At 40.3% G+C, this 27,285-nt stretch overlaps 1 protein-coding gene across 1 annotated transcript; it reads left to right on the top strand.

Annotated features, from left to right (window-relative positions):
• Positions 1-671: 671 nt before the first annotated feature.
• Positions 672-26,863, top strand: LOC113119734 (NACHT, LRR and PYD domains-containing protein 12-like). The gene is made up of 12 exons (XM_026289362.1): positions 672-700; positions 2,071-2,650; positions 2,992-3,094; positions 3,414-3,518; positions 3,732-3,827; positions 4,020-5,807; positions 6,049-6,222; positions 10,898-11,071; positions 17,691-17,864; positions 23,647-23,820; positions 24,669-24,842; positions 25,666-26,863. Exons 3-12 carry the CDS (start codon positions 3,045-3,047, stop codon positions 25,670-25,672), a joined length of 2,916 nt encoding a protein of 971 aa, XP_026145147.1. The 5' UTR covers positions 672-700; positions 2,071-2,650; positions 2,992-3,044; the 3' UTR covers positions 25,673-26,863.
• Positions 26,864-27,285: the final 422 nt, after the last annotated feature.

Below are 27,285 nucleotides of genomic sequence, written 5' to 3'. Positions count from 1 at the left end.
GACTGTAAATGTCAAAATAAAAGTCACTCGTGGGACATTTTTCATTTATGAATAAAATAAATAGAGCAACTTATTTGGGGATAAATATTTAATCACAAATGTGTATATGGAGACATGACATAATAGGCAAAAGCAACTAGGGATTTCAGCAGGTGTCTACACACTGTTCTAATTGATTTGTGCCATATGATACACTTTTAGAAAAAAGTGTTCATTGGGGTTCTATATAGAACCATAGGGTTCTTTACTCAATAATGACAAGAAAGAACCCTTTTGGCACCAAACTGACTCAAATGATTCGCGAACCCGCTTTGAACTCCCGAACTGACTCAAATGATTCGCAAACCAGCTTCGAATCCCGAAATGATTCGCGAACCCGCTTTGAACTCCCGAACTGATTCAAATGATCCGCGAACCCGCACCAAACTTCCAAACTGACTGAAATGAGTCGCAAACCCGCTTTGAACTCCCAAACTGACTCAAATGAATCAGGCTCTGAACTCCCGAACTGACTCAAATGATTCACAATCAGAAGTTCCCATTCAAATCAAACACAGCCAGCGCTACTATTGGCTTAGTTGTCTGATTTCATAACATTTACTGAAGTTAAGGTACGAAAGGTATGTTGTTAACAAAAAAAAACATAAATATTTCCGTTCCGAACTGCTTTCCACGTCGAAACATCCACGAACATAACCAGGTGAGCAGATCACTCTCTCACTATTTGATTGCTCTAGTCTTTATCATCATCACCATCCACCTATCAGAACACACGAGAACTCTTTGCTGTGCTTCAAAAGCTCTTGCAGCAGCTCAACACTGGTTTTCTCTGAGGTGGTCGGATCACATCAGATTGTGGTTAATCTTGCAGATCATGACTTACATCTACTCTTCCTCTCCCTGCAGTTTGGTAATATAAAGATTCCTCCTTTGAACTCCCACCTCTACTGTGGGTTTTATTGTTCTGGGTATGAATTTGGGTTCCTGGGGTCTCAAAAAAGAAACATTTTCAATATCCAAGGTGAACGTTATGACAATATTTCAGACTCTTTATAAAGGGACTTAACTTACAAAAAATGATGCATTTTTTCATGCCAGCCAACATGTATTTGACATTATCCTTTTTGACCATTTGCTGACCTGGATGGAGAAAAAATAAATAAATGATATGATTTTTTTTTTTTAGAAATTGTATACAATCTAAATTATATATAATATACAAAGCATCATAAGATGAATGCCATTCATATTTGTATAATTAAAATTGTAAAGAAAAAAACAGCACCAAACATAGCTTATACAAGTTATCAGATTGAACTGTTTTAAAAACACTCTGTTTTAAATGTAAAACTGAAGTAGAGTATATGACAAAAAGACGAAGGGCTTGATTAGTCTACTTGATGCATAGTCTAACCATAAACAGGATTTCCGTCTGTAATAAATAAATGGCTGTGCATAATAATACATAATATATAAAAGTTAAATTCAACGCTGTAACGAAATGATAGAATTCATACACACATCTATATGCAGTATATATGTATCCACCTTTTGCTTTGATTACTGCTTTGCACACTCTTGGCATTCTCTTGATGAGCTTCAAGAGGTAGTCACCTGAAATGGTCTTCCAACAGTCTTGAAGGAGTTCCCCGAGAGATGCTTAGCACTTGTTGGCCCTTTTGCCTTCTGTCTGCGATCAGAGGAGCACTAATGTTTAAAGCCACTTAAAGAGGAAACTCATGAACAGGAAACTCTCAGACAGCGAATATTTCAGAACACCGCTTTAGTTGTGTTTTTCCCCTTCATTGTTCCTGGTGTTCCTTATATGGTCTTTTCCTGTCCTCATTTAGTTTAATTAATCATTTAGTTTTTTTTAATTATCCCTTGCATTTAAGTTTGTGCTGTCTGTGCTAACTGTCAAGGTCAAACCTGGTGTTACCTGTGCTCCTGTCTCCCCCTTGGATTTCCTTGGATATTGGTTTAAAAAGACTATTGTTGTCTACTTTCCAGAGTGAGAGCGTGGCATTTATACCTTATTACACTTTTCTTTTCTTTTTTTTTAACCCTCAGATGTTTCCAGTAAAGAAGACCAGCAAAAAAGTGACATGTGACATGCATCAGCACTTCTCTTGATTCCCATCTTTATTAAATATTCAAACACTGATCGTTAGTCAGAGCTATAAATGTGTGGATGAAGTTATTATATTAAATAGCCTAAATTAAGTGATTACTAGTTTTGTCTCAGGACAAAAATACTTGGGCTTGGGGTGAAATTTTTATACTGTGTGATAGCTTGTATAACATTATTTTTTTGTTGCCAAAAGAGAACCACAAAAATCTTCTCCAAGTGGGAAGGAAATAAAACTTGTACTAGTCTCTGTCTCATGACAGAAGTGGATAAGCTGCATTCTCTCAAAACAAGTCTGGCAACATTTGCGTCCAGAAATGAAAGCACTCTGAGAGTTCTACTATGTGCCATTTTTCAGCGGGACACAAGCTTTCTTTAAAAAGAGAAAAACCGAGGATTGTGTTAAACAGTACAATTTGTAGGTGACTTTGTGGGAATTTACATGATGAAACACTACATGGGAAACTGTGAAAATGTTGGGAACCGGTTTGATTTTGATCAGAGTGGGTGAACATTAGTCAGGTGAGCTGCTGTCCACTTCCTCATAAAGTAACAATTATAAGAAGGTGTTTTAAAAACTTAAAAATTAAGTATTTACACAAAGATTTCTCATGTCAAATGTACTTACTGGTAGAGATGTGGGCCATATATTCTTGTGTATCGGTACAAATTAGGAAACATCACTTTTAAACATCCAAATGTTATAGAAGCCACAATTTGAAAACAAACAAACAATATTTCCCTGTAATTTCATTTAATCATTTTAATTAAACATTTAAATAAACAAATTGTAAACAAACTGGAAAACTTATTCAAGTGTGTAGTTCAAGTAAATTAACAATGATATTTAAATACATTGTCAGTGTTTCTGACTCGTCAGATATACACACGCAGCTTCATTCAGACTTTATGAATCATGGAGGACAAAGAAACATTCAGCGATGAAGATTTTTCTTCAGAATTCAGGTACATCAAAATCCTTATGTGATCATAATGTTATAGAAGATACATTTTATGTCTTATTATATGGTATTGTGCGATAGGCTAATGATAATGTATTCTGAGTGGTTTTCTAATATTCCTAATTATGAATTCGGATGCTGTGGTCTCTGTGACATCATCCTTGTGCAGTGTTATCATTCTTCAACATTTCTAAAGCTTCTCATGTATAGACCGAATTCTCTGTGTAAAGTTTATATGGCATGTAATATCAATGATATTAATTCTTGTCTTTATAATATTATGTCTTTTCCATTGTGTTTGTTCTATTATTTTGGTTCCACAGTGGGATATCAAGGTCACTGGATTCCAAACATGTGTCCATGAAGAGTGACAGGTCTAAAAACAACATTCTAACATTTGATGGAAAAGACATATCAACAGATCTGTGGTATAACTTTTCTGTCTAGATTAAATTAAATTAAATTACATTTATGCATTTAGCAGACGCTTTTATCCAAAGCAACTTAAAGTGCATTCAGGCTATACATTTTTCCCTATCATGTGTTCCCGGGGAATCAAACCCCCAACCTTGTGTGCTTCTGACTAACTGATTATCTGTTTAAGTGGACACTTTTCTATTATTTTACCATCAATTCCACAGGCATAGATCAAACTCACCGAAGCACAGTGCCATAAAGAGTGAAGCATCTATGAAAACATCAGTAATATTCAATGGGGAAAACAAATCAAATCTGAGGTATAACATTTCTAGGTTTAAGATAGATAGAAAATTTTATTAATTTTTCCACTTGGCCCAAATGCTGAATGTGTGATAACATCTATGCTTCTGTACACTGTAATGACATCATTAGATTAGCAGGTGTCACTTTAAATTAAATTTTACCGCTTTAATTCATGTAGTAATTTCTTATTTTAATCTTTATCTCAGTGACTCTCAACTGGCCCAAAGCATAATCATATCAAATCTGGTGAAGAAGTTTGAGCGTCTATCTGAAGGAACAGCAAAGCAGGAAAACCCAACACTCCTGAATGAGATCTACACAGAGCTCTACATCACAGAGAGTGAGAGAGGAGAGATCAGTAATGAGCACGAGGTGAGACAGATTGAGAAACAGTCCAGGAGAGCAGCAACAGAGGACACACCAATCAAATGCAATGACATCTTTAGACCTTTACCTGGACAAGAAGAACCCATCAGAACTGTGCTGACAAAGGGAGTCGCTGGCATTGGAAAAACAGTCTCTGTGCAGAAGTTGATCCTGGACTGGGCTGAAGGGAAAGAGAATCAGGATGTCCAGCTCATATTTCCACTTCCTTTCAGAGAAATCAACCTGATGAAAGACAAAACACTCAGTCTTTCAGATCTTCTTCATGTATTTTACCCTGAAACCAAAGATATGGAAATATCTAGTGATGAATATAAAGTGTTGTTCATCTTTGATGGTCTGGATGAGTGTCGCCTGTCTCTGGATTTTCAGAGCGATGTGAGGTTGTGTGATGTAAGTGAATCAGCTTCAGTGGATGTGCTGCTGATGAACCTCATTGTGGGGAATCTGCTTCCCTCTGCTCTCATCTGGATCACCTCCAGACCAGCAGCAGCTGATCTCATCCCCTCTGAGTGTGTCCATCGAGTGACAGAGGTACGAGGTTTCAATGATCCACAGAAGGAGGAATACTTCAGGAAGAGAATCAGTGATCAGAGTCTGGCGAATACAATCATATCACACCTGAAGTCTTCAAGGAGCCTCTACATCATGTGCCACATCCCAGTGTTCTGCTGGATCTCAGCCGCTGTTCTGGAGAAGATGTTGAGTGAAGCAGAGAGTGGAGAGATTCCCAAGACTCTCACTCAAATGTACACACACTTCCTGATCCTTCAGACCAACATCAAGCAAGAAAAGGACTATGAGAATACAGTCAAAGATGAAGATATGATCCTCAAACTGGGGAAACTGGCTTTTCAGCAGCTTGTGAAAGGCAACCTGATTTTCTATGAGGAAGACCTGAGAGAGTGTGGCATTGAAGAGACAGAAGCAGCAGTGTACTCAGGATTGTGCACTCAGATCTTCAGAGAGGAGTTTGGCTTGAACCAGGGGAAAGTCTTCTGTTTTGTTCATTTGAGCATCCAGGAACATCTAGCAGCTCTATATGCACATCTGTCCCTTATGAAAAAAAACAGAAATGTGTTTATTACTCTTTCTTCTAGTCCTTTGAAGCATTTGAAGAAGGCTTTAAATGTTTCACCATCTGAGCTGCATAAGAGAGCTGTGGAAAAGGCCTTGAAGAGTAAAAATGGACATCTGGACCTTTTTTTGCGTTTTCTTCTGGGTCTCTCATTGGAGTCCAATCAGACTCTCTTACGAGAACTACTAACACAGACAGGAAGCTGCTCTTACAACAATGAGGAAACGGTTAAGTACATCAAGCAGAAGATCAAGAGGAATCGCTCTCCAGAGAGATCCATCAATCTGTTCCACTGTCTGAATGAACTGGGTGATGATTCACTGATTCAGGAGATTCAAGATTATCTGAAATCTGGAAAAATAAAAGAAACCAAACTCTCATCTTCACAGTGGTCAGCTCTGGTTTATGTGTTGCTGACATCAGAGCAGAAGATGGATGTTTTCAAACTAAAACTGTTCATTGGATCCCAAAATACAGCAGATGAAGTTCTTCAGAAGCTGCTGCCTGTGGTCAAAGAATCCAAATTAGTTCAGTAAGTTCCATGGACAACAATCACTTCAATGATAAAACATGATCCCATGGACATGATTTTGACTTTAGAGTGCATATTACCAAAGCAAAAAAAAAAAAAACTAAGCACCTGAGTAGATTGAAAACTGACAGCAGGTTTTTTTTTTTTAGATGCTGCATGATTAGGACTGTTAAACATATTTTACATGTTATTCTGTAGTCGCAGCTTGTATCAGTTCACCATGCATCTTCAATCTCTGCAGGTTGATGGATTGTGGTGTTACATATGAAGGTTGTGCTGCTCTGGCTTCAGCTCTAAAATCAAACCCCTCACACATGAGAAATATGAATCTGTCACTAAATAAAGTAGGAGCATCAGGAGTGAAGCTGCTCTCTGATGGACTGAAGGATCCTCACTGTAAACTGGAAAAGCTGCGGTAAGACTGGTGGTAAAATTCTCAATTTTCTTCTTATTGCAAAGGATCTTTTTACAGTACTAATACTACTCATTTAATTCTGTACACACTAGGGGTTGATTTTCGTCCGATTTTTTTTTTTTTTTTTTTTAAGGGTCATTATATTTCTCACAGATTTCTGCTCATTCTAAATCAGATACAGATAAAGTATCACAGTAAAGATTACATTCATATGCATGTGAATAAATTCTACCTGGCAGTGTCTCTCTACTAGTAAAGCTGTGGGATCTATTTATTAAGAAATATATACTTTTCAGTTTCTATGCTATTTTATTGAGAAATCACAGAACAGAGTTTATACATTTCCACGCTGAATGATTGTGCGCCCGTGATCTCAGAGTGATGTACCCGCTACTGTTTATAGTCTATGTGTGTGCATTACAGTGCAGCAGTGCATTAGATAAGAACGGCAGTTAATTTACCTATACAATAAGCTGTTTAAAATGTGCATGCTCCCATTCAATTTTGAGCATCCAGTAATATAATCATATATGTCTTGTGTAGCCTTTAAGAGTATACATTTATTTGTCATTTCAACTGTTTGGAAACAGAGTATAAATGTGGAAGTCCTTCAAAGATTTCTTATCCTGTTGCACCCTCTATAGAACCAGTGAATAGTCGACATCAAGCTTAAAGTTTCATGGCAGACCATTGAAATTGACTAGTTGATTAGTCAGTACAACCCCTAGTACAGTATGGAATGGAATGGAAAGTAATGGCAGTTCGTCCACACGCAGCGGCTTCTCTTTGTCCCAACAGAATGGTGTTTTTTGTCTTGTGAGTCGCAGTGTTTTTGTACGTCGTCATTGCGTCTACCTGTCTTTAAGTGCACATACAGTCATGAGTTTCTGCTGGATGTCCACAGAACTGCATTTTTACTGTTGAACTCTGCATACGCGGAACAGCTGCGGAATCTCAGACTGCTCCAGAGGCCTATACCATCAATGACCCCCACTACTGCATCTCGCCCACAGGGGAGGTGCCACAAGCGGCATGAGAGGAAGCAAAAGAGGGGTAAGCGTGGAGGTATCCGGGCTAGGCTAATGGCTAACCCACACAAGCCATCTATCCCCACCATTGTACTGGCTAACGTACGCTCTTTGACCAGTAAACTGGACTACATCTGACTGTAAGAGACTGTTGTGTTTTTGTATTCACGGAAACATGGCTCAGCAAACAGTGTTCCAGACTGCGCTATTCAGCTCAACCAGCTAATGTGCAATCGAGCGGACAGAGCTCTCATCACAGGAGGAAAAAAACGCGTTTCAGTTTACATTCTCCCGAACAACATCAACTGCAACAGGAACGATGCATTAAATGAACTGTACCAACACATCAGTGAGCAGCAGACAGCACACCCTGATGCTTTTCTCATCATTGCTGAGGATTTCAACCATGCTGACTTAAAGAGTGTGTTTCCAAAAATACACCAATACATTAACTTTACAACACGAGGTAATAACATTTTAGACTTTGTTTACACCACACAGAGAGGAGCTTACAAAGCCCTCCTCCACCTCGGACCTCAGACCACATCACTGTCATGCTAATGACTGCATACAGACCGCTCAATAAAAGTAGCCAAACCAGTTCAAAAACAGATTCAAGTGTGACCGGAAGTATTGTCAGGGGCTCTTCAAGACTGCTTTGACACAACTGACTGGAATATGTTTAAGCAGGCTGCCACATGCAATAACACCACTGACCTCCAGGAGTACTCAGAGACTGTCACTGACTACATCAACAAGTGTATTGATGATGTAGCAGTCACAAAAACCATCATTGTCCGTGCTAACCAGAAGCCGTGGATGACAGGGTAGGTCTACAGACTCCTGAAGACACGGAATGCTGCCTTCAGAGCTTGAGATGAGGTCAGCCTGAGGACAGCCAGGGCAAACCTGTCCCGCGGCATCAGAGATGCTAAGAGACAACACTGCAGGAGGATAGCCCATCAATTCAGTGTGAGCAGAGACACTTGGAGCCTGCGGCAGGGGATACAGACCATTATGGACTACAAACCCCCACCGCAGACCTGTGACCGCAACATCTCTCTGCTGAACGAGCTGAACACCTTCTTCGCTCACTTTGTGCAACAAAACAGCACCACTGCACAGAAGACTCCACCTCCTCCTGGCAACCAGATATTGATGCTGACCCCGGACAGTGTGAGGAGATCTTTCAGCAGGATCAATGCACGCAAAGCTCCAGGAGCTGGCTCCCTGGAGCCCAAGACCGGTTGCCCACTGAAGCTAAGCAGGGCTGAGCCTGGTCAGTACCTGGCTGGGAGACCTCTTAGAAAACTAGGTTGCTGCTGGAAGAGGTGCAAGTGAGGCCAGCAGGGGGTGCTCATCCTGTGGTCTGTGTGGGTCCTAGCGCCCCAGTGTAGTGATGGGGACACTATACTGTCAACAAGCACCATCCTTCGGATGAGACGTTTAACCGAGGTCTTCTGTGGTCATTAAAAACCTCGGCATCCTAGCTCAATTCGCCCATTGCCCTCTGACCATCATGGCCTCCTAACAATCCCCATATCTGCTGATTGGCTTCATCACTCCGTCTCCTCTCCATCAGTAAGCTGGTGTGTGGTGGGCGTTCTGGCGCAATATGGCTGCCGTCGCATCATTCAGGTGGATGCTGCACACTGGTGCTGGATGAGGAGATACCCCCTGACTATGTAAGCGCTTTGAGTGTCTAGAAAAGTGCTATATAAATGTAAGGAATTATTGAACCGATGGTCATTCTACTACCTCATCAATCAGTTAAATAAAATAACTGCTCTTGAGCCCTTTGTCACTTTAATCAGCCTGAATAACCTTTTTTGCACTAAAAATCTATTTATCTGCACTGTTTGTTCACTTCACTGGTTTGCACTCTATCTGCCATGTGCCTTGCACTGCTTTATTTAACTTTATTTTGAATTGTTTTAAGTCTTTTTTTTTTTTTACATTCCCTTATTTTATAGCTGTATCTTAAATTTTATTTTTGATCTAGATTTTAAGGCTCTGCTGTAAGTGTTATCTGTATGCACCGGGGGTCTGAGAGTAACGCAATTTCGATTCTCTGTATGTACGTACTGTACATGTGGAAGAATTGACAATAAAGCAGACTTGACTTGACTTGACTTGACACACTCTACAGTCAACCTCTTCCAAACACTTATGTGTGTTTTTGTGTGCACGCTCTAGTTTGCAGCATTTGTAGCTCAGCTCAGTGTCAGTAGGGGCTTTCCCACCACATAGTTCTACTCAGGAACTCCATTCTAGGAGCTAGTCAGCAGGATGGGCCCTAGAGAAACAGTTTCTCCCTTGGGCTGTTTTACTGGTTGTATTAGCACTAGAATCTGGATCTCTGAAGCGGCTGACAGCCATGTCTTTATGTGTGGCATTTACAAAAGTAAACAACTGGTGAATAGAGGACGGTGTGATCTGAGCTGTTTTGAGTTCTGAGCTGAAAAGAGGCAGTGGTGTTTGATACCATATTTCATATTATTGAAAATATAATACAGTGACGATAAGTAGCCAAGGCGAGTACGCTGTTCTTCGATTTGCAGAATTACTGGAACTGTGTCCTCCTCCCAAGTCAAACTTGCCTTGTCTGAATTACCAAGGATGCAAGTCCAAATCCTTGCGTACTTGGTATGGAGAAGCGGCTTATAAAATGGATCCTCCATTGTGACAGCCTCTAATGGCCAATCAGAAGTGTTTACTGTCAGTTAGTCTTTCTTTTTGATTTAAAGTTAATTGAGTTTAATACCTTTGAAAAAGTAGTTAATCCCAAGATATCTTAATTTCCTAATGCCAGTCCTGAGTTATGTATAAAGTGTTCAGGTTATTTTATGAGTAAGATTGAGGTTTTATATGCATGTACAGTATTCCTAGCATTTATTGGGTCTCCTTCACTAAGCATGCATATGCAGAAATTTGTAAGTGAAACCTGTGTACAAACGTTTTTGCGAACGAATCATGATTCACTTAAACTTTTCATAATAAAATATATTCTGAGTTTAAGAAAAAATAGGAACAACTACAAGTACACATATGCAGAGCTATCACACTCTGGCTGTTCTTAATAAGCTATATGATCTATGCATATACTGTACACATAGGCAATATATAGGCTAGTTAAGACAAAATATTTGTTTTTAATCTTAGGATAATAGTTATAATATTTAATCTAAAAGGAAATAGTAAGAAAACGTATTGTTATTGAATGTAGCTCGAGCTGCGAGGTTTCTCTAAATAACAGCGCAAGTACAGCCAGCTAATCGGAGCTTTGTAAAATGGGTCTGTATAAAAGGCATTATAAAAGACACACGTTTTATGAATTAGGTGGAAAGTTTTCTTGGAGAGTTTGAATGTGTATATACATATGAATAATCTATACAATTACCCATTGTCCCTCTAATTCTTCCAAACCTGTAGCTGACAATGTCCAGTTTACCAATTTTCAACCAAAATAAATTTATTGTAAAGCGTCCTTGAGCCTGGGAAAGGCTCTATATATTTTTTTTTGTTTAGTTTGGTTTACTTGATTACTATGCTCTTTGAGCAGTAGAAATGTGCTTTATAAGAAAAAGTGTTCTTTTTTGGGCCCAACTGAGAATGCAAACCCAGAAGAGTGTCATTATTCTCCACAGGTTGGGTAAGTGTGGTGTCACAGATGAAGCATGTGCTGCTCTGGCTTCAGCTCTGAGATCAAACCCCTCACACCTGACAGAACTGGATCTGTCACTGAATAAACTAGGAGACTCGGGACTGAATCTGCTCTCTGATGGACTGAAGGATCCTCACTGTAGACTGGAAACACTGCGGTAAGATGAATAAACATTCTCCTCCATTTTGCTCGCATGGCAATATGAACAAAATTAAGATGAAAATGTAAAGTGTCCTGTCATATAATTGAAGTTGTTTTAAACTTTATTACATAATGTATTTTCTATAGTTATGATGATAGTTTAAGGTGGTGGATAATGTGAAAGTGACAACTGCTATAAATCATACGAATGTATTGGGGATTCAGGGGTATTTACATAAAAATGTAATGATTCTGGCATTTTCTATGATATTGAAATGATCACCATGTAGAAGCAGGTCTGCACCATTAGACTCTTTGTTTCCTGGTGTGGTATGGGCAAAGCAACTTGGATCCATTACACTGTCCTATGGCTTCAGTGCTGGAGTTCCTATTGAGTCAGTTTTCTGTAGTTGTGGCCCCAGCCAGTCTTGATTTTATCTAGCAGTGATTGCTGCTATATCATTTGATGATAGGAGGTGTCTCCATTGGGCAACACTCTCTGGTTTCCTGTTTTCTACAAGGGCTGTGATGGCTTAGACCTTTCTGCCCTGTGTGAATTCATTCATAGGAGTTATCAGTTGCTGTAGAACAGGAGTGTCCAAAGTCCGGCCCGTGGATGAATTTCAAACAGCTTGCAGCATGTCTGTTAAAATATAAGTGACCCACAAAGCATAATTTACAAATGAAAACAGAAAACAGAAGAACCATTGCAACAAATATACAATTAGAATAGCCTACTTTTCAAAACACAAATCTCCAACATTAACAATGGATTTACTGTATTAACACTGAGGTATTGTGCCAGAAATGTAAAATATTCTTATCAGATTTTATTATATTATTAATGTTGACATGTAGGCCAAATTATAGACATTTTGTTATAATCAGTTTTGTGCATTTCTGTTTATATTGGTATAAGGGACCAACCGTTATAAGGGTTACATTAGCGTTGCAGCGTCTCATTCCTATTCTGGGAACCAAACATGATGGTTTCATTTCAGGTTTGCAGTAATGCATAAAAACAGTTAGATTTATTGAATGCTAAATAAAACAAAACCTATTAAAATATTTTTTTAATGTACAGGACTGAATAATAAAGAGGTATTTGCATAATAACATTAGTTATTACACATAAACTGGCAACTGCAGTTGCATAAATAATGCTATGAGAAGCATATCCAAAACTGTGTCTATGTAATTACAGTATTGTTCAAAATAATAGCAGTACAATGTGACTAACCAGAATAATCAAGGTTTTTAGTATATTTTTTATTGCTACGTGGCAAACAAGTTACCAGTAGGTTCAGTAGATTGTCAGAAAACAAACAAGACCCAGCATTCATGATATGCACGCTCTTAAGGCTGTGCAATTGGGCAATTAGTTGAAAGGGGTGTGTTCAAAAAAATAGCAGTGTCTACCTTTGACTGTACAAACTCAAAACTATTTTGTACAAACATTTTTTTTTTCTGGGATTTAGCAATCCTGTGAATCACTAAACTAATATTTAGTTGTATGACCACAGTTTTTTAAAACTGCTTGACATCTGTGTGGCATGGAGTCAACCAACTTGTGGCACCTCTCAGCTGTTATTCCACTCCATGATTCTTTAACAACATTCCACAATTCATTCACATTTCTTGGTTTGCTTCAGAAACAGCATTTTTGATATCACCCCACAAGTTCTCAATTGGATTAAGGTCTGGAGATTGGGCTGGCCACTCCATAACATTAATTTTGTTGGTTTGGAACCAAGACTTTGCCCGTTTACTAGTGTGTTTTGGGTCATTGTCTTGTTGAAACAACCATTTCAAGGGCATGTCCTCTTCAGCATAGGGCAACATGACCTCTTCAAGTATTTTAACATATGCAAACTGATCCATGATCCCTGGTATGCGATAAATAGGCCCAACACCATAGTAGGAGAAACATGCCCATATCATGATGCTTGCACCTCCATGCTTCACTGTCTTCACTGTGTACTGTGGCTTGAATTCAGAGTTTGGGGGTCGTCTCACAAACTGCCTGTGGCCCTTGGACCCAAAAAGAACAATTTTACTCTCATCAGTCCACAAAATGTTCCTCCATTTCTCTTTAGGCCAGTTGATGTGTTCTTTGGCAAATTGTAACCTCTTCTGCACATGCCTTTTTTTTAACAGAGGGACTTTGCGGGGGATTCTTGAAAATAGATTAGCTTCACACAGACGTCTTCTAACTGTCACAGTACTTACAGGTAACTCCAGACTGTCTTTGATCATCCTGGAGGTGATCATTGGCTGAGCCTTTGCCATTCTGGTTATTCTTCTATCCATTTTGATGGTTGTCTTCCGTTTTCTTCCACGTCTCTCTGGTTTTGCTCTCCATTTTAAGGCATTGGAGATCATTTTAGCTGAACAGCCTATCATTTTTTGCACCTCTTCATAGGTTTTCCCCTCTCTAATCAACTTTTTAATCAAAGTACGCTGTTCTTCTGAACAATGTCTTGAACGACCCATTTTCCTCAGCTTTCAAATGCATGTTCAACAAGTGTTGGCTTCATCCTTAAATAGGGGCTACCTGATTCACACCTGTTTCTTCACAAAATTGATGACCTCAGTGATTGAATGCCACACTGCTATTTTTTTGAACACACCCCTTTCAACTAATTCAACTAATTGCCCAATTGCACAGCCTTAAGAGCGTGCATATCATGAATGCTGGGTCTCATTTGTTTTCTGAGAATCTACTGAACCTACTGGTAACTTGTTTGCCACGTAGCAATAAAAAAATATACGAAAAACCTTGATTATTCTGGTTAGTCACATTGTACTGCTATTATTTTGAACAATACTGTAATTAGCGATATTAGATTCTAGTTTACGGAACTGTATGAGATCAAAATCCAATCTTCAAATTGTAACCATGCTGATAATTGGGATAATAAACTGTCATTTGAAGAGAAAATTTAAGGCAATAACACTTTACCATCATATTAAGAGGCTGTGTTAATAATAAGAGGCACGGCACGTTATTCACAGAATATAAAACTTGAGGTCGAGCCCCGGCCCTTCAATCGGCAAAACTAAAATGCCTTTTTGGTCCGATGTACCTACGGAGGAAACCCCATGTCCAGTGGCGACTGGGACAGTAAATCAGGGAATTTGACTCCATCCCAGGCCTCCTCTGTTGCTGCAGTCACCACCCAATTCATGTGTCCACCAGACTGTTAAACTCTTTGGCTCTTTCGGTGATTTGAATTGGGTTATACTTAAAAAATAAATCAAAATCCTCAGACTGTGAACGGCAAAATAATCAAATGAAGTATCAAGAAGTATGAAGGCATTCACTGTCTCTATCATCTTTCCCTGAATCCCTCTCTCTCTCACTCTGCACACTGAGTTTCTCTGCAATATGAAATAAGCACTTTTCTATATTAATTATGCAGCCATCAATTGTACGTCCCAATGATCACAGTCCTACTACTGATGACCTTATAAATCACAAAAGCACATATTTTTCTAAGAGTATAGCTAGCATGTTTAGTTTTGCTAATATCTTAAACTTTACCTGAAAGTTCCTGCTCTGACTCAAAAGCTGAACTGTCCACCCCTTTTTTTTTTATTTTATCTATTGTAAGTCGCTTTGAATGAAAGCGTCCATCTGCCAAATGATTATGTAAATATTACGGTGGAACAGTTCAACTTTTTCACAGTTCGGTTTGTTTCTCGGTTTTAGAGTCACGGTTTCAGTACCGTTGTATATGCTATGTTTATGGAAAAACTATACTTCAAAAAATATATAATATTTTATATATATATATATATATATATATATATATATATATATATATATATATATATATAGTAGTATATATTATCTATTATTATTAAGAATATTCTATCAAATCATTTGAATCAGTTCAGGAGTTCGGAGCAGGTTCGCGATTCATTTCAGTCAGTTCGGGAGTTCTTAGCGGGTTTGCGAATCATTTGAGTCAGTTTGGGAGTTTGTAGCGGAATCGCGAATCATTTGAGCCAGTTTGGGGATTATTTTCGAATCATTTGAGTCAGTTTGGGAATCGCGAATCATTTGATTCAGTTCTGGAGTTCGTAGAGGGATCGCGAATCATTTTAGTCAGATTGGGAGTTCAAAGCGGGTTCGCGAATTATTTGATTCAGATTGGGGATCACAAATCATTTGAATCAGTTCAATAGTTCTTAGCGTGTTCACGAATCATTTGAGTCAGTTTGGGAATCGCGAATCATTTGAATCAGTTCGGAAGTTCGGAGCGGGATCGCGAATCATTTGAGTCAGTTCGGGAGTTCGTAGCGGGTTCGCGAATTGTTTGAGTCAATTCGGGAGTTCAAAGCGGGTTCGCAAATCATTTGAGTCAGTTTGGGGGTCGCAAATCATTTGAATCAGTTCGGGAGTTCGTAGCGGGACCGTGAATCGTTTGAGGCAATTCGGGAGTTCAGATCAGGTTCGCGAATCATTTGAGTCAGTTTGGGGTTCGCGAATCATAGCTGTATATGCATATGCATTTTTAACTAGTAGCTAGTTCTAATTACGTTTTCCAAGCGTGTAACTTGTATTTTTTGTTTTACTGATGTGCCTTTTAACAGTATGAAGTATATTCAAAAACTAAAAAAATTGTGCCTAAAAAGTGCACGCATCTAGGCTAATGTAAAGTTACATAATGAAGTCATACTAGTGCGCTTGTGCATTTTGAGTGTATTCTTTCACTGCATTATTCGGTGTATTCAAATACATTTATGAAGGCATGTCGAATCATTTGAGTCAGATCAGGAGTTCAAAGCGGGTTCGCGAATTATTTGATTCAGATTGGGGATCACGAATCATTTGAATCAGTTCGATAGTTCGTAGCATGTTCACGAATCATTTGAGTCAGTTTGGGAATCGCGAATCATTTGAATCAGTTCGGGAGTTCGGAGCGGGATCGCGAATGATTTGAGTCAGTTCGGGAGTTCGTAGCGGGTTCGCGAATCGTTTGAGTCAATTCGGGAGTTCAAAGCGGGTTCGCGAATCATTTGAGTCAGTTTGGGGGTCGCGAATCATTTGAATCAGTTCGGGAGTTCGTAGTGGGATCGCGAATCATTTGAGTCAATTCGGGAGTTCAAAGCGGGTTTGCAAATCATTTGAGTCAGTTTGGGGATCGCGAATCATTTGAATCAGTTCAGGAGTTCGTAGCGGGACCGCGAATCATTTGAGTCAATTCGGGAGTTCAGATCGGGTTTGCGAATCATTTGAGTCAGTTTGGGGTTCGCGAATCATAGCTGTATATGGATATGCATTTTTAACTAATAGCTAGTTCTAATTACGTTTTCCAAGAGTGTAACTTGTATTTTTTGTTTTACTGATGTGCCTTTTAACAGTATGAAGTATATTCAAAAACTAAATAAATCGTGCCTAAAAAGTGCAGGCATCTAGGCTAATGTAAAGTTACATGATGAAGTCATACTAGTGCGCGTGTGTATTTTGAGTGTATTCTTTCACTGCATTATTCGGTGTATTCAAATACATTTATGAAGGCATGTCAATGATCACAAAATTCAAGATATGGGGGTTAGAAAATGTATATATTTATATCATTTTATGTAGTTAATCAATATCACACAAAGAGTGCCATTTCAATTTTTCTCCAAAAATCTGCATGATTAAAATGTGATATTAAGTTACTACAAATAATAATTAAATTACAAATACAAAATGTTGCAGAATAATGTAATATATGAATGAATAATAGCCTAAAGAACCTTTGTGCCAAAACGGTTATTTTTTGTCATTATAGAACCTTTTTAGCATAAAAGGTTCTTCGGAGTTGAGTAAAGAACCCTATGGTTCTATATAGAACCCCAATGAACCCTTTTTTCTAAGAGTGTGGTGAACCGAGCGGTTCGGATTTTTCAGTGAACCGTCCCATCCCTAGTAAATATAAATGTAATTCTGACCGATCTGCTCCTTTACTGGCGAACATGGCTGGGATTTTGCAGCAATTTGCTGCGTCTGTGGCCAGGGCTTTTCTCCTTTTTATTCGTTCCGTCTCTGCTCCTCCTTTGCACTTATAGCTCCATTTTTGCGCGATTTTCTAAGATAAAGCCTGCCTCTGGATCTAGCCAATTAGGCAGTGCTTCGCTGATGTTTGGTTGTGTGGTAGTGTCATTTTCACTCCGTGATCGCCTGATTCGTAGATTCATAAAACCGTCAATTAATTCGCAGTTGCATAACAGCCTATTGCACATCAGCCTGATCAACTACACAGCGGCAGCCGGCAGGCCAGAATCACCGTCAGGCCACCAGGAAATGTCCCTGTGCCCCCGATGGCCAGTCCACCCCTGCCCATGTCCTCCCAAACACCCCCTCTCTCAACACCCCGTCAAACCCCGCCCCGCTCGAATGTGCTTTTGCCCGCCAATTGTGATTTATACTCTTCTCCTCCAAGGCCTGTCTGTGGTACTTTTTTTAATATTCAGACTAATACTGAACACCCTCTAGCAGCATGTAGAAGATAGTCTGAACCTTAGACTGGACCTGTTAGCCATACTGTGTAATTGGTCTCTCTTTCTGATTGTGAAGTTCCTGCTTATATAATCTGTAGATCCTGAACTGAGAAACTGAAGGGTGTCATTGTTCTCTACAGGTTGAGTGATTGTGGAGTCACAGATGAAGGTTGTGCTGCTCTGACTTCAGCTCTGAGATCAAACCCCTCCCACCTGAAAGAACTGGATCTGTCAATGAATAAATTAGGGGCGTCAGGACTGAATCTGCTCTCTGATGGACTGAAAGATCCTCTCTGTATTCTGGAGATACTGCGGTAAGACTGACTGAATGTCTCAACCGTCTCACCCATTTATTTCTGTGGTCTGTATGAATTAAATTAAAATTAAATCTTAAAGTGTCCTTTCAGAAAATTGAAGAGAATGCTGTTTTAATTTTCACTACATTCTTTCCAAAATTTTAAAGTCATTTTACAATGTAGGATTTTCCTATATAATATAATGAGTGGATGATGTGACAGCAACAACTGCTTTATGTCATACAGATGTGTTGGGGATTTGGGGGTATGTACATACAATTGTAATTATTCTTACTTCTATTAGGGCTGTAAAATCGATGAATCACGCTTAATTTTTTTTATTTCACCTTGTTTCTATGTCAACATGCACGTTACCCTTGACACTATACACTGCAACCACAAAAACAATGTATGACAGATTTCACTTTTTAGTTTTTCCTTTTTTTCAGCAAAATATTCACAAACTTGTTAACTGTCAACAACTGTCTGATATTATGATTCTCAAATATGTGTAAGTGTATGTGTTTTGTAATATACAACCTTTTATAATGATCTTATTAGTTGATCTATAATGTGTGAGTAATACCGCCATGTTAGTTTGCGCTGCAATTTAGAGAGTCATATCTGGCAGATTTACAACATGTACATTTATACATTTACATTTATTCATTTAGCTGACGCTTTTATCCAAAGCGACTTACAATTGCTATATATGTCAGAGGTCGCACGCCTCTGGAGCAACTAGGAGTTAAGTGTCTTGCTCAGGGACACATTGGTGTCTCACAGTGGATTCGAACCCGGGTCTCCCACACCACAGACGTTTGTCTTATCCACTGCGCTAACACCACCCACTTCTGCACAAAATACAATTTAATCCATCCATCCATCCATCATCTTCCGCTTATCCGGGGCCGGGTCGCGGGGGCAACAGTCTAAGCAGAGACGCCCAGACTTCCCTCTCCCTAGCCACTTCCTCCAGCTCTTCCGGGGGGACCCCGAGGCGTTCCCAGGCCAGCCGGGAGACATAGTCCCTCCAGCGTGTCCTAGGTCTTCCCCGGGGCCTCCTCCCGGTGAGACGTGCCTGGAACACCTCCCTGGGAAGGCGTCCAGGAGGCATCCGAAATAGATGCCCGAGCCACCTCAGCTGGCTCCTCTCGATGTGGAGGAGCAACGGCTCTACTCTGAGCTCCTCCCGAGTGACCGAGCTTCTCACCCTATCTCTAAGGGAGCGCCCAGCCACCCGACGGAGAAAGCTCATTTCGGCCGCCTGTATCCGGGATCTTGTCCTTTCGGTCATGACCCACAGCTCATGACCATAGGTGAGAGTAGGAACATAGATTGACCGGTAAATCGAGAGCTTTGCCTTACAGCTCAGCTCCTTCTTCACCACGACAGACCGGTACAGCGACCGCATTACTGCAGAAGCTGCACCGATCCGTCTGTCAATCTCACGTTCCATCCTTCCCTCACTCGTGAACAAGACTCCAAGATACCTGAACTCCTCCACTTGAGGCAGGAACTCTCCACCAACCTGAAGTGGGCAATCCACCCTTTTCCGACTGAGAACCATGGCCTCGGACTTGGAGGTGCTGATTCTCATCCCAGCCGATTCACACTCGGCTGCAAACCGTCCCAATGCACACTGAAGGTCCTGGTCTGAGGATGCCAACACGACAACATCATCCGCAAAAAGCAGCGACGAAATCGTATGGTCCCCAAACCGGACACTCTCCGGCCCTTGGCTGCGCCTAGAAATTCTGTCCATAAAAATTATGAACAGAACCGGTGACAAAGGGCAGCCCTGCCGGAGTCCAACATGCACCGGGAACAGGTCTGACTTACTGCCGGCAATGCGAACCAAGCTCTTGCTCCGGTCGTACAGGGACCGAACAGCCCTAAGTAGGGAGCCGCCGACCCCATACTCCCGGAGCACCCTCCACAGGATGTCGCGAGGAACACGGTCGAATGCCTTCTCCAAGTCCATAAAACACATGTGGACTGGTTGGGCAAACTCCCATGAACCCTCCAGCAACCTGGAAAGGGTATAGAGCTGGTCCAGTGTTCCACGACCGGGACGAAAACCACACTGTTCCTCCTGGATCCGAGGTTCCACTATCGGCCGAATTCTCCTCTCCAGTACCCTGGCATAGACTTTTCCAGGGAGGCTGAGAAGTGTGATCCCCCTATAGTTGGAACACACTCTCCGGTCCCCCTTCTTGAAAAGAGGGACCACCACCCCGGTCTGCCAGTCCAGAGGTACTGTCCCCAACCGCCATGCGATGTTGCAGAGGCGTGCCAGCCAAGACAGCCCCACAACATCCAGAGACTTGAGGTACTCGGGGCGGATCTCGTCCACCCCCGGTGCCTTGCCACCGAGGAGCTTTTTAACTACCTCGATGACTTCAGCCCGGGTGATGGACGAGTGCCCCTCCGAGTCCCCAGCCACTGCTTCCTCAACGGAACACAAGTCGGTGGGATTGAGAAGATCCTCGAAGTATTCCTTCCACCGCCCGACGATATCCCCAGTTGAGGTCAACAGGTGCCCATCTCTACTGTAAACAGTGTTGGTAGGGCACTGCTTCCCCCTCCTGAGGCGTCGAACAGTTTGCCAGAATCTCTTCGAGGCCAACCGATAGTCCTTCTCCATGGCCTCACCGAACTCCTCCCAGGCCCGAGTTTTTGCCTCCACGACTACCCGGGCTGCAGTCCGCTTGGCCTGCCGGTACCTGTCAGCTGCCTCCGGAGTCCCACAAGCCATCCAGGCCCGATAGGACTCCTTCTTTAGCTTGACAGCATCCCTTACTTCCGGTGTCCACCACCGGGTTCGGGGATTGCCGCCTCGACAGGCACCGGAGACCTTACGGCCACAGCTCCGAGCAGCCGCAGCGACAATGGAGGTGGAGAACATGGTCCACTCGGACTCAATATCTCCAGACTCCCTCGGGATCCGGTCGAAGCTCTGCCGGAGGTGGGAGTTGAAGATCTCTCTGACAGGGGGCTCGGCCAAACGTTCCCAACAGACCCTCACAGTACGTTTGGGTCTGCCGAGTCTGTCCAGCTTCCTCCCCCGCCATCGGATCCAACTCACCACCAGGTGGTGATCAGTTGACAGCTCCGCCCCTCTCTTCACCCGAGTGTCCAAGACATATGGCCGAAGGTCTGATGACACGACCACAAAGTCGATCATCGACCTCCGGCCAAGGGTGTCCTGGTGCCACGTGCACTGGTGGACACCCTTATGCTTGAACATGGTGTTCGTTATGGACAAACCGTGGTTAGCACAGAAATCCAATAACAGAACACCGCTCGGATTCAGGTCAGGGGGGCCGTTCCTCCCAATCACGCCCCTCCAGGTGTCACTGTCACTGCCCACGTGAGCGTTGAAGTCCCCCAGTAGAACGACGGAGTCTCCAGTCGGAGCACTTTCCAGCACCCCTCCCAGAGACTCCAAGAAGGCCGGGTAGTCCGCACTGCCGTTCGGCCCGTAGGCACAAACGACAGTGAGAGACCTATCCCCGACTCGAAGGCGCAGGGAAGCGACCCTCTCGTTCACCGGGGTAAACTCCAACACATGGCGGCTGAGCTGGGGGGCTATTAGCAAACCCACTCCAGCCCTCCGCCTCTCACCATGGGCAACTCCAGAGTGGTAGAGAGTCCAGCCTCTCTCAAGAAGTGTGGTTCCAGAGCCCAAGCTGTGCGTTGAGGTGAGCCCGACTATCTCTAGTCGGTACCTCTCGACCTCCCGCACAAGCTCAGGCTCCTTCCCCGCCAACGAGGTGACATTCCACGTTCCTAAAGCCAGATTCCGTGTCCAGAGATCGGGTCGTCGGGGGTCTCGCCTTCGACTGTCGCCCGATCCTCTATGCACCGGCCCCTTACACTCCCTCCTGCAGGTGGTGAGCCCACAGGAGGGCGGCCCCACGTCACTCCTTCGGGCTAAGCCCGGCCGGACCCCATGGGGGAAGGCCCGGCCACCAGGCGCTCGCATACGGGCCCCAACCCCGGGCCTGGCTCCAGGGTGGGGCCCCGGCTGCGCCATGCCGGGCGACGTCACGGTCCTTGATTTTAATTTTGCCATAAGGGGTTTTATGAACTGTTCTTAGTCTGGCCCGTCACCAAGGACCTGTTTGCCTTGGGAGACCCTACCAGGAGCATATAGCCCCAGACAACATAGCTCCCAGGATCATTCGGGTACTCAAACCTCTCCACCACGATAAGGTGACAGTTCAAGGAGAGGACAATTTAATTTAAACGAAAATTATATGAGTGATGCTGAGGGGCTCTGTGGCTCTTTAGGATTTTGAACAGTGCCCAGAGTGGCAGCTGGGATCCCCAGACAGCGTCGGTTGTGCAGGCGGTGTTCGTAAACTCGTGTGTGAATTTTAAAGACAATTTTAAAGCGTTGCACTTGTCACAGCTCTCTTAAGGCTGGATTAGACTCTTCTTTAAGAGGCTGAATTGTCAAAGATGACTTTTGAAAGAGGACACCATAAGCTATGCTGATAGTTAGTCTTTTCTAGGGCCTAGTTCAAGAGTCATGGTTCACTGCTGACACAATTGTATTATGCAAAAACAAACTTATAATTTGGAAGCAATTAATCATGATCCATCACTACTTTCTATGATATTGGAATGATTCCAATCAATCAGCATGTAGAAGCAGGTCTGCACAGTTAGATTTTCCTATTTGGAAAATAGAGCACAGTTTTTAAGTGGTCCACCACTGTATTTAATTTCTGTAATACATAAAACAAGTAAACTTTACTAAAGTTCTTGTGAAGAGAAGAATTTATTGAAGGCAGCGGTGTAGCTCAGTTTTTCAGCAGTGCTGTTTACATGTTTTCAAAGAATCTGAACCCTACTAATATATATGTATGTATGTATGTATGTATGTATATATATATATATATATATATATATATATATATATATATATATATATATATATATATATATATATATATATATATATATATATATATATATATATAATTATTATTATTATTATTATTTCTTTTTTAATTAGCACACAGAAAACTGGACAGAAGCAGCCATCAAGTGTTAGAGAGTATTCTAGGTCATTGCATGTACAGGGTTTTGGTCAAATAATTAAAACCTTTCTGGATTTAGTAGTAAGAAAATGACTGCTTATCCATTTTTTGTATCAACTATGCATTTGGTTAGTTATATGAATTAGTATGTTTTACCCGGCCACTATGAAACATAGAGCTGAACACCTTTACCATTACAGTGAAATCTAACTCCATGTTTCCTAATGACATTTCCCAAGCATAACATGTATAGGGTGTAACGCAAAGGTCTTAGTACTGAGCCTTGCGGTGCTCCATACTAAACAAAGTGATTGATGTGATACTTATTTATTATTAGGACTGTGACAATAAATTGATGAATTGTGATTTATGGATCGATTCTGAGATTTGCCAAATGCATCGCAATTCTCTCAGAATCTATTCTTAGCATAGTTTTTTTAACAGCAGATTGCACTCTAATCTCATTTTTAGCCATGCACTCAAATGCTCAAGAAGAAGAGCACTTGTGCATTCAGTCACGTAATGTGTGTGTGTGTGTGTGTGTATATGTGTGTCTTTGTGTTTTATGGGTAAAATGAAAAGCACAAATTCCAACTGTGGGTTGCTATACTTGACCTACACATCACATCACAATAGACCGGACCTGTTACCTGTGTTGTGGATTTGGTCTCTCTTTCTGATGAAGTTCCTGCTGATCTGAGCTGTAGATCCTGAACTGAGAGACTTAAAGGTGTAACTGTTCTCTACAGGTTGAGTTATTGTGGAGTCACAGATGAAGGTTGTGCTGCTCTGACTTCAGCTCTGAGATCAATCCCCTCACACCTGAGAGAACTGGATGTGTCTGGAAATGAACTAGAAGACTCAGGAGTGAATCTGCTTACAGCTGGATTGAAAGATCCTATCTGTAAACTGGAGATACTGCGGTAAGATTGTAGTAATGTGTTAACATTCTCTTTCATTTTCCTTCTATGAATAATGAATAAAATTAAAACCAAATCTAATCAAGACTAAAAATATCTCCCGTCTAGGGGTGTAGCAATATTCCAATGCCACAGTTTGGTTAATATCAAATAACTGCTTTGGTTCTGTTTGATGTGAGAGCAGGGTTCATGTCATGGCATCAGCAATGCTAAATAACACTAGATTCATTTTTAAATGAACAACAACAACAACAATTTAACTAGGGCTGGACAAGTTAATGAGTTATTATCGCTTTAATGCATGAATTAATTATTATTATTATTTTGAAAGTATATTGCTCACTGGCTCTGAATTCACATACAATCAAACCATGGGTCACAGGAGGGTGGGATGTTGATCAGTACTGGCTTGGGATGGGTGTCAAGACGCCTCTCAACCAATGAGAGCATTTGGGGAGTAAAGGATTCGATAATTTTCATTTATTTATTTTTACCTAGTAAGAAAACTACTTATGGTCGTTCTACTTTTGAATTTGGTGCTCCTAATGACTGGAAAGTGCTACAAAAGTTATTGAAACTAGAGGCAAATATTTCAGACTTTGCATTTTAAAAAAATACTAGTGAGTGTTTTTACCTCAACTTGTAAATGTTTTAACATATGTTTTTTTAATGTATTTATTTATTTTATGTGCCTTATGTGTATTGTTATGTATGTTAGTGTGTCTTTCAGGAGATATGTACTCTCCTGCCAGGCTGTTATATAATAACAAATAAGATAAACAAATAAATAAGAACCCGTTCTTAATGACTTGCCTGGTTAAATTAAGGTTCAATGGAATTGTTCTCTACAGGTTGAGTGATTGTGGAGTCACAGATGAAGGTTGTGCTGCTCTGGCTTCAGCTCTGAGATCAAACCCCTCACACCTGAAAGAACTGGATCTGACTGGAAATAAGCTAAGAGACTCCGATGTGAAGCTGCTCTCTGCTCTGAAGGATAATCCACCTTATAAACTGGAAATGCTTAAGTGAGTAGTGATTTATAATTGAAAGTTGATACAGTTTCTTCTTAGGTTACTCTCATGGTTACTGTAATAATTACTTACAGACATGTTTAATAAGAGTTTGAGTCTGTTTATAGGCAATATTGTGATTAAAATGTATCTCATGTAAACAATACTTTGTTCAAATTTGTTATTGAGTTTATTATTGTAGTAACCATGTACAATGTTTACATGCCAGAACAAACAGGAATGTAAACACCTTAATCATGTTCAAATCATTAAACTCTGTCAAAAACTTGCTGCCACTCTGCTCCTTATCTTCATCCAGAGCTGGCATGGATAATGCAATGGAAACCCCATTTGCAATGCCATTATGTCATTTCAGTTTCATTACAGTGCCAAATAACCATCCAGTACATATATAGAAATTAGTTTAGCGTTTGACTTAAGTAGATTAAAACAGCGGCCAGTATACTGTAAAACTAACCACATGTGAATGATCACAATAATGAAAACAGCATGTAAACTGGAGTGAAGATATGTCCTGTACAGATCTTACTGTGATCTTGTCCTTCCATTATTGGTGCACATATAAACATATATGTTTTTTAATACCCAAAATTAAGTATTTTGAGAAAATCTCAATTGTAAAAGCAGATTTTGGTGAATATTTCCAATATTATAAAACTTACTCAAGTACAGAAACAGGACATTTATAGTGGATAAGGGTCAAGGGTCATCATTCTTGGTGGTTTGGATGCAAAATCAAAATCTGAATGAGCTTTAAAATTGTTCGTTATCTCTGACAAATAGTGCAAATCCTTTTTGTCTTGTGTTTTACTTTCAGGTTTTAGATGTTAGTCTGATCTTCCCTGGATCAGCTGATGGTGAATAAAGAGACACTACAGACAGACATCATTCAACAGAATCAACAGACACAAACCCTTAGTGATCATCACACACGTGTAACTTTCAAGAATCATCCTGTTTTTAATTCAAAGTCAAACAATGAAACCTGAAACCTATTTATTCCTATAAACAATATATAAACACTTATAAGCTACTACTAAATATTGTAGAAACGTAATTTTCTGTAAAGTTGCTTTGTAATGATTTGTATTGTAAAAAGCGCTATACAAATAAACTTGAATTGAATTGAACAATATTACATTACAATATTAACAGTTGTTTGTGAAAATATACTTTCAGAAAGAAAGGTACAAAACTTTACCTTTTAGGGTACAAGTGACCATCAAATGGTGCAGTACCCTAAAGTGTACCGTTTTGTACCACTACTTACATGTACAACATTTTACCTTATAACTTTGTACCATTTAAGAGCAAAGATGACCATTGTATTTAAGGTCTCAAGTATTACCAAATCCTTCTGAAGGAACTACTAATTACTTGGATCAGCATTCTAAATCATAACTCCCTAATACTGACTGATGTCATTTTAAGCTTTTGAGATATATGTAAAGTTTTGGATAGTAAATTAAATTAAATTAAATTAATGGATTTAGCAGATGCTTTTATCCAAAGCGACTTGCAGTGCATTCAGGCTAACATTTTTTACCTATCATGTAGGATAGTAATGACTCAAGTGTTACTACATCCTTCTGAAGAAATAATTAATAATTATTTGGATCAGTATTCTAAGATCATGGTAACCCATTAATAATGATTTAAGTGTTGCCAAATCTAGCAACTCTACTAAACATGAACTTACAAATACTTTAAAAATGTATAAAGACTTCAGTAATTACTTGAGTTATCACGGACTAGAATAGTGTTCCCAAAAATTTTAATTATTTTAGGAGGATGTAGTAAAACCTGAATCACTACTATCCAATATTTAACAAAACCCTCAAAATCTTACTCATGTGTTCTTCATTAATGATGGATCAGTATTCTAAAGTGTTACCTTGAGTTCTGTTTTCAGTTTTTGCAGGTTCCATCTGTGAATTACCCTTTCTATGTTTTTCTGCCTTTGTCCCAATGTGGATTAGGCTACTGTTTTTTTGGACTTTTAAATAAAAGCTGCACTTGGATCTTCTTGTTTAAGAACATTCTGTGACAAAAAGAAATAAACAAAACTAGAAAGCGTGCCCTCTGGTGTCTATACACAGAGACATTACGTTATCCACGGTTTTTGTGTTGCAAACTTTAATTACTAATTGATTAATTACTAACTGAAACTATTCTATATACAAACTCAATAGAAATGTTCACAAAAAACTAAACTAAAATTAAGAAAATTATTAATGAAACGAAAATAAAAAAGAAACTTAATTTTATAGCAAAATTGAAAACGACATTAAAATAAAAGCGAATTTTAAAATGCAAAACAACCTTTGGTGCCTGAAGAGGGGGATTCCTAGATGAGGTGACAGGTACTCGGTTGAGTTTTTCTGAGTCTTATGTTTGATTTTTTTTTTTACTCTTTTGAATGTTTAAATAGGCAAGG

Source organism: Carassius auratus, chromosome 19, assembly GCF_003368295.1.
Source record: "Carassius auratus strain Wakin chromosome 19, ASM336829v1, whole genome shotgun sequence".
NCBI classification, from domain to species: domain Eukaryota; kingdom Metazoa; phylum Chordata; class Actinopteri; order Cypriniformes; family Cyprinidae; genus Carassius; species Carassius auratus.
This window is presented reverse-complemented; position numbering and strand designations above follow the sequence as displayed.

Coding starts and splice junctions, on each gene's coding strand:
- LOC113119734 (XM_026289362.1), top strand. CDS start 3,045: ATGGAGGACAAAGAAACATTCAGCGATGAAGATTTTTCTTCAGAATTC. Junction 6,223..10,897: donor TGTAAACTGGAAAAGCTGCG/GTAAGACTGGTG, acceptor TATTCTCCACAG/GTTGGGTAAGTGTGGTGTCA. Junction 23,821..24,668: donor TGTAAACTGGAGATACTGCG/GTAAGATTGTAG, acceptor TGTTCTCTACAG/GTTGAGTGATTGTGGAGTCA.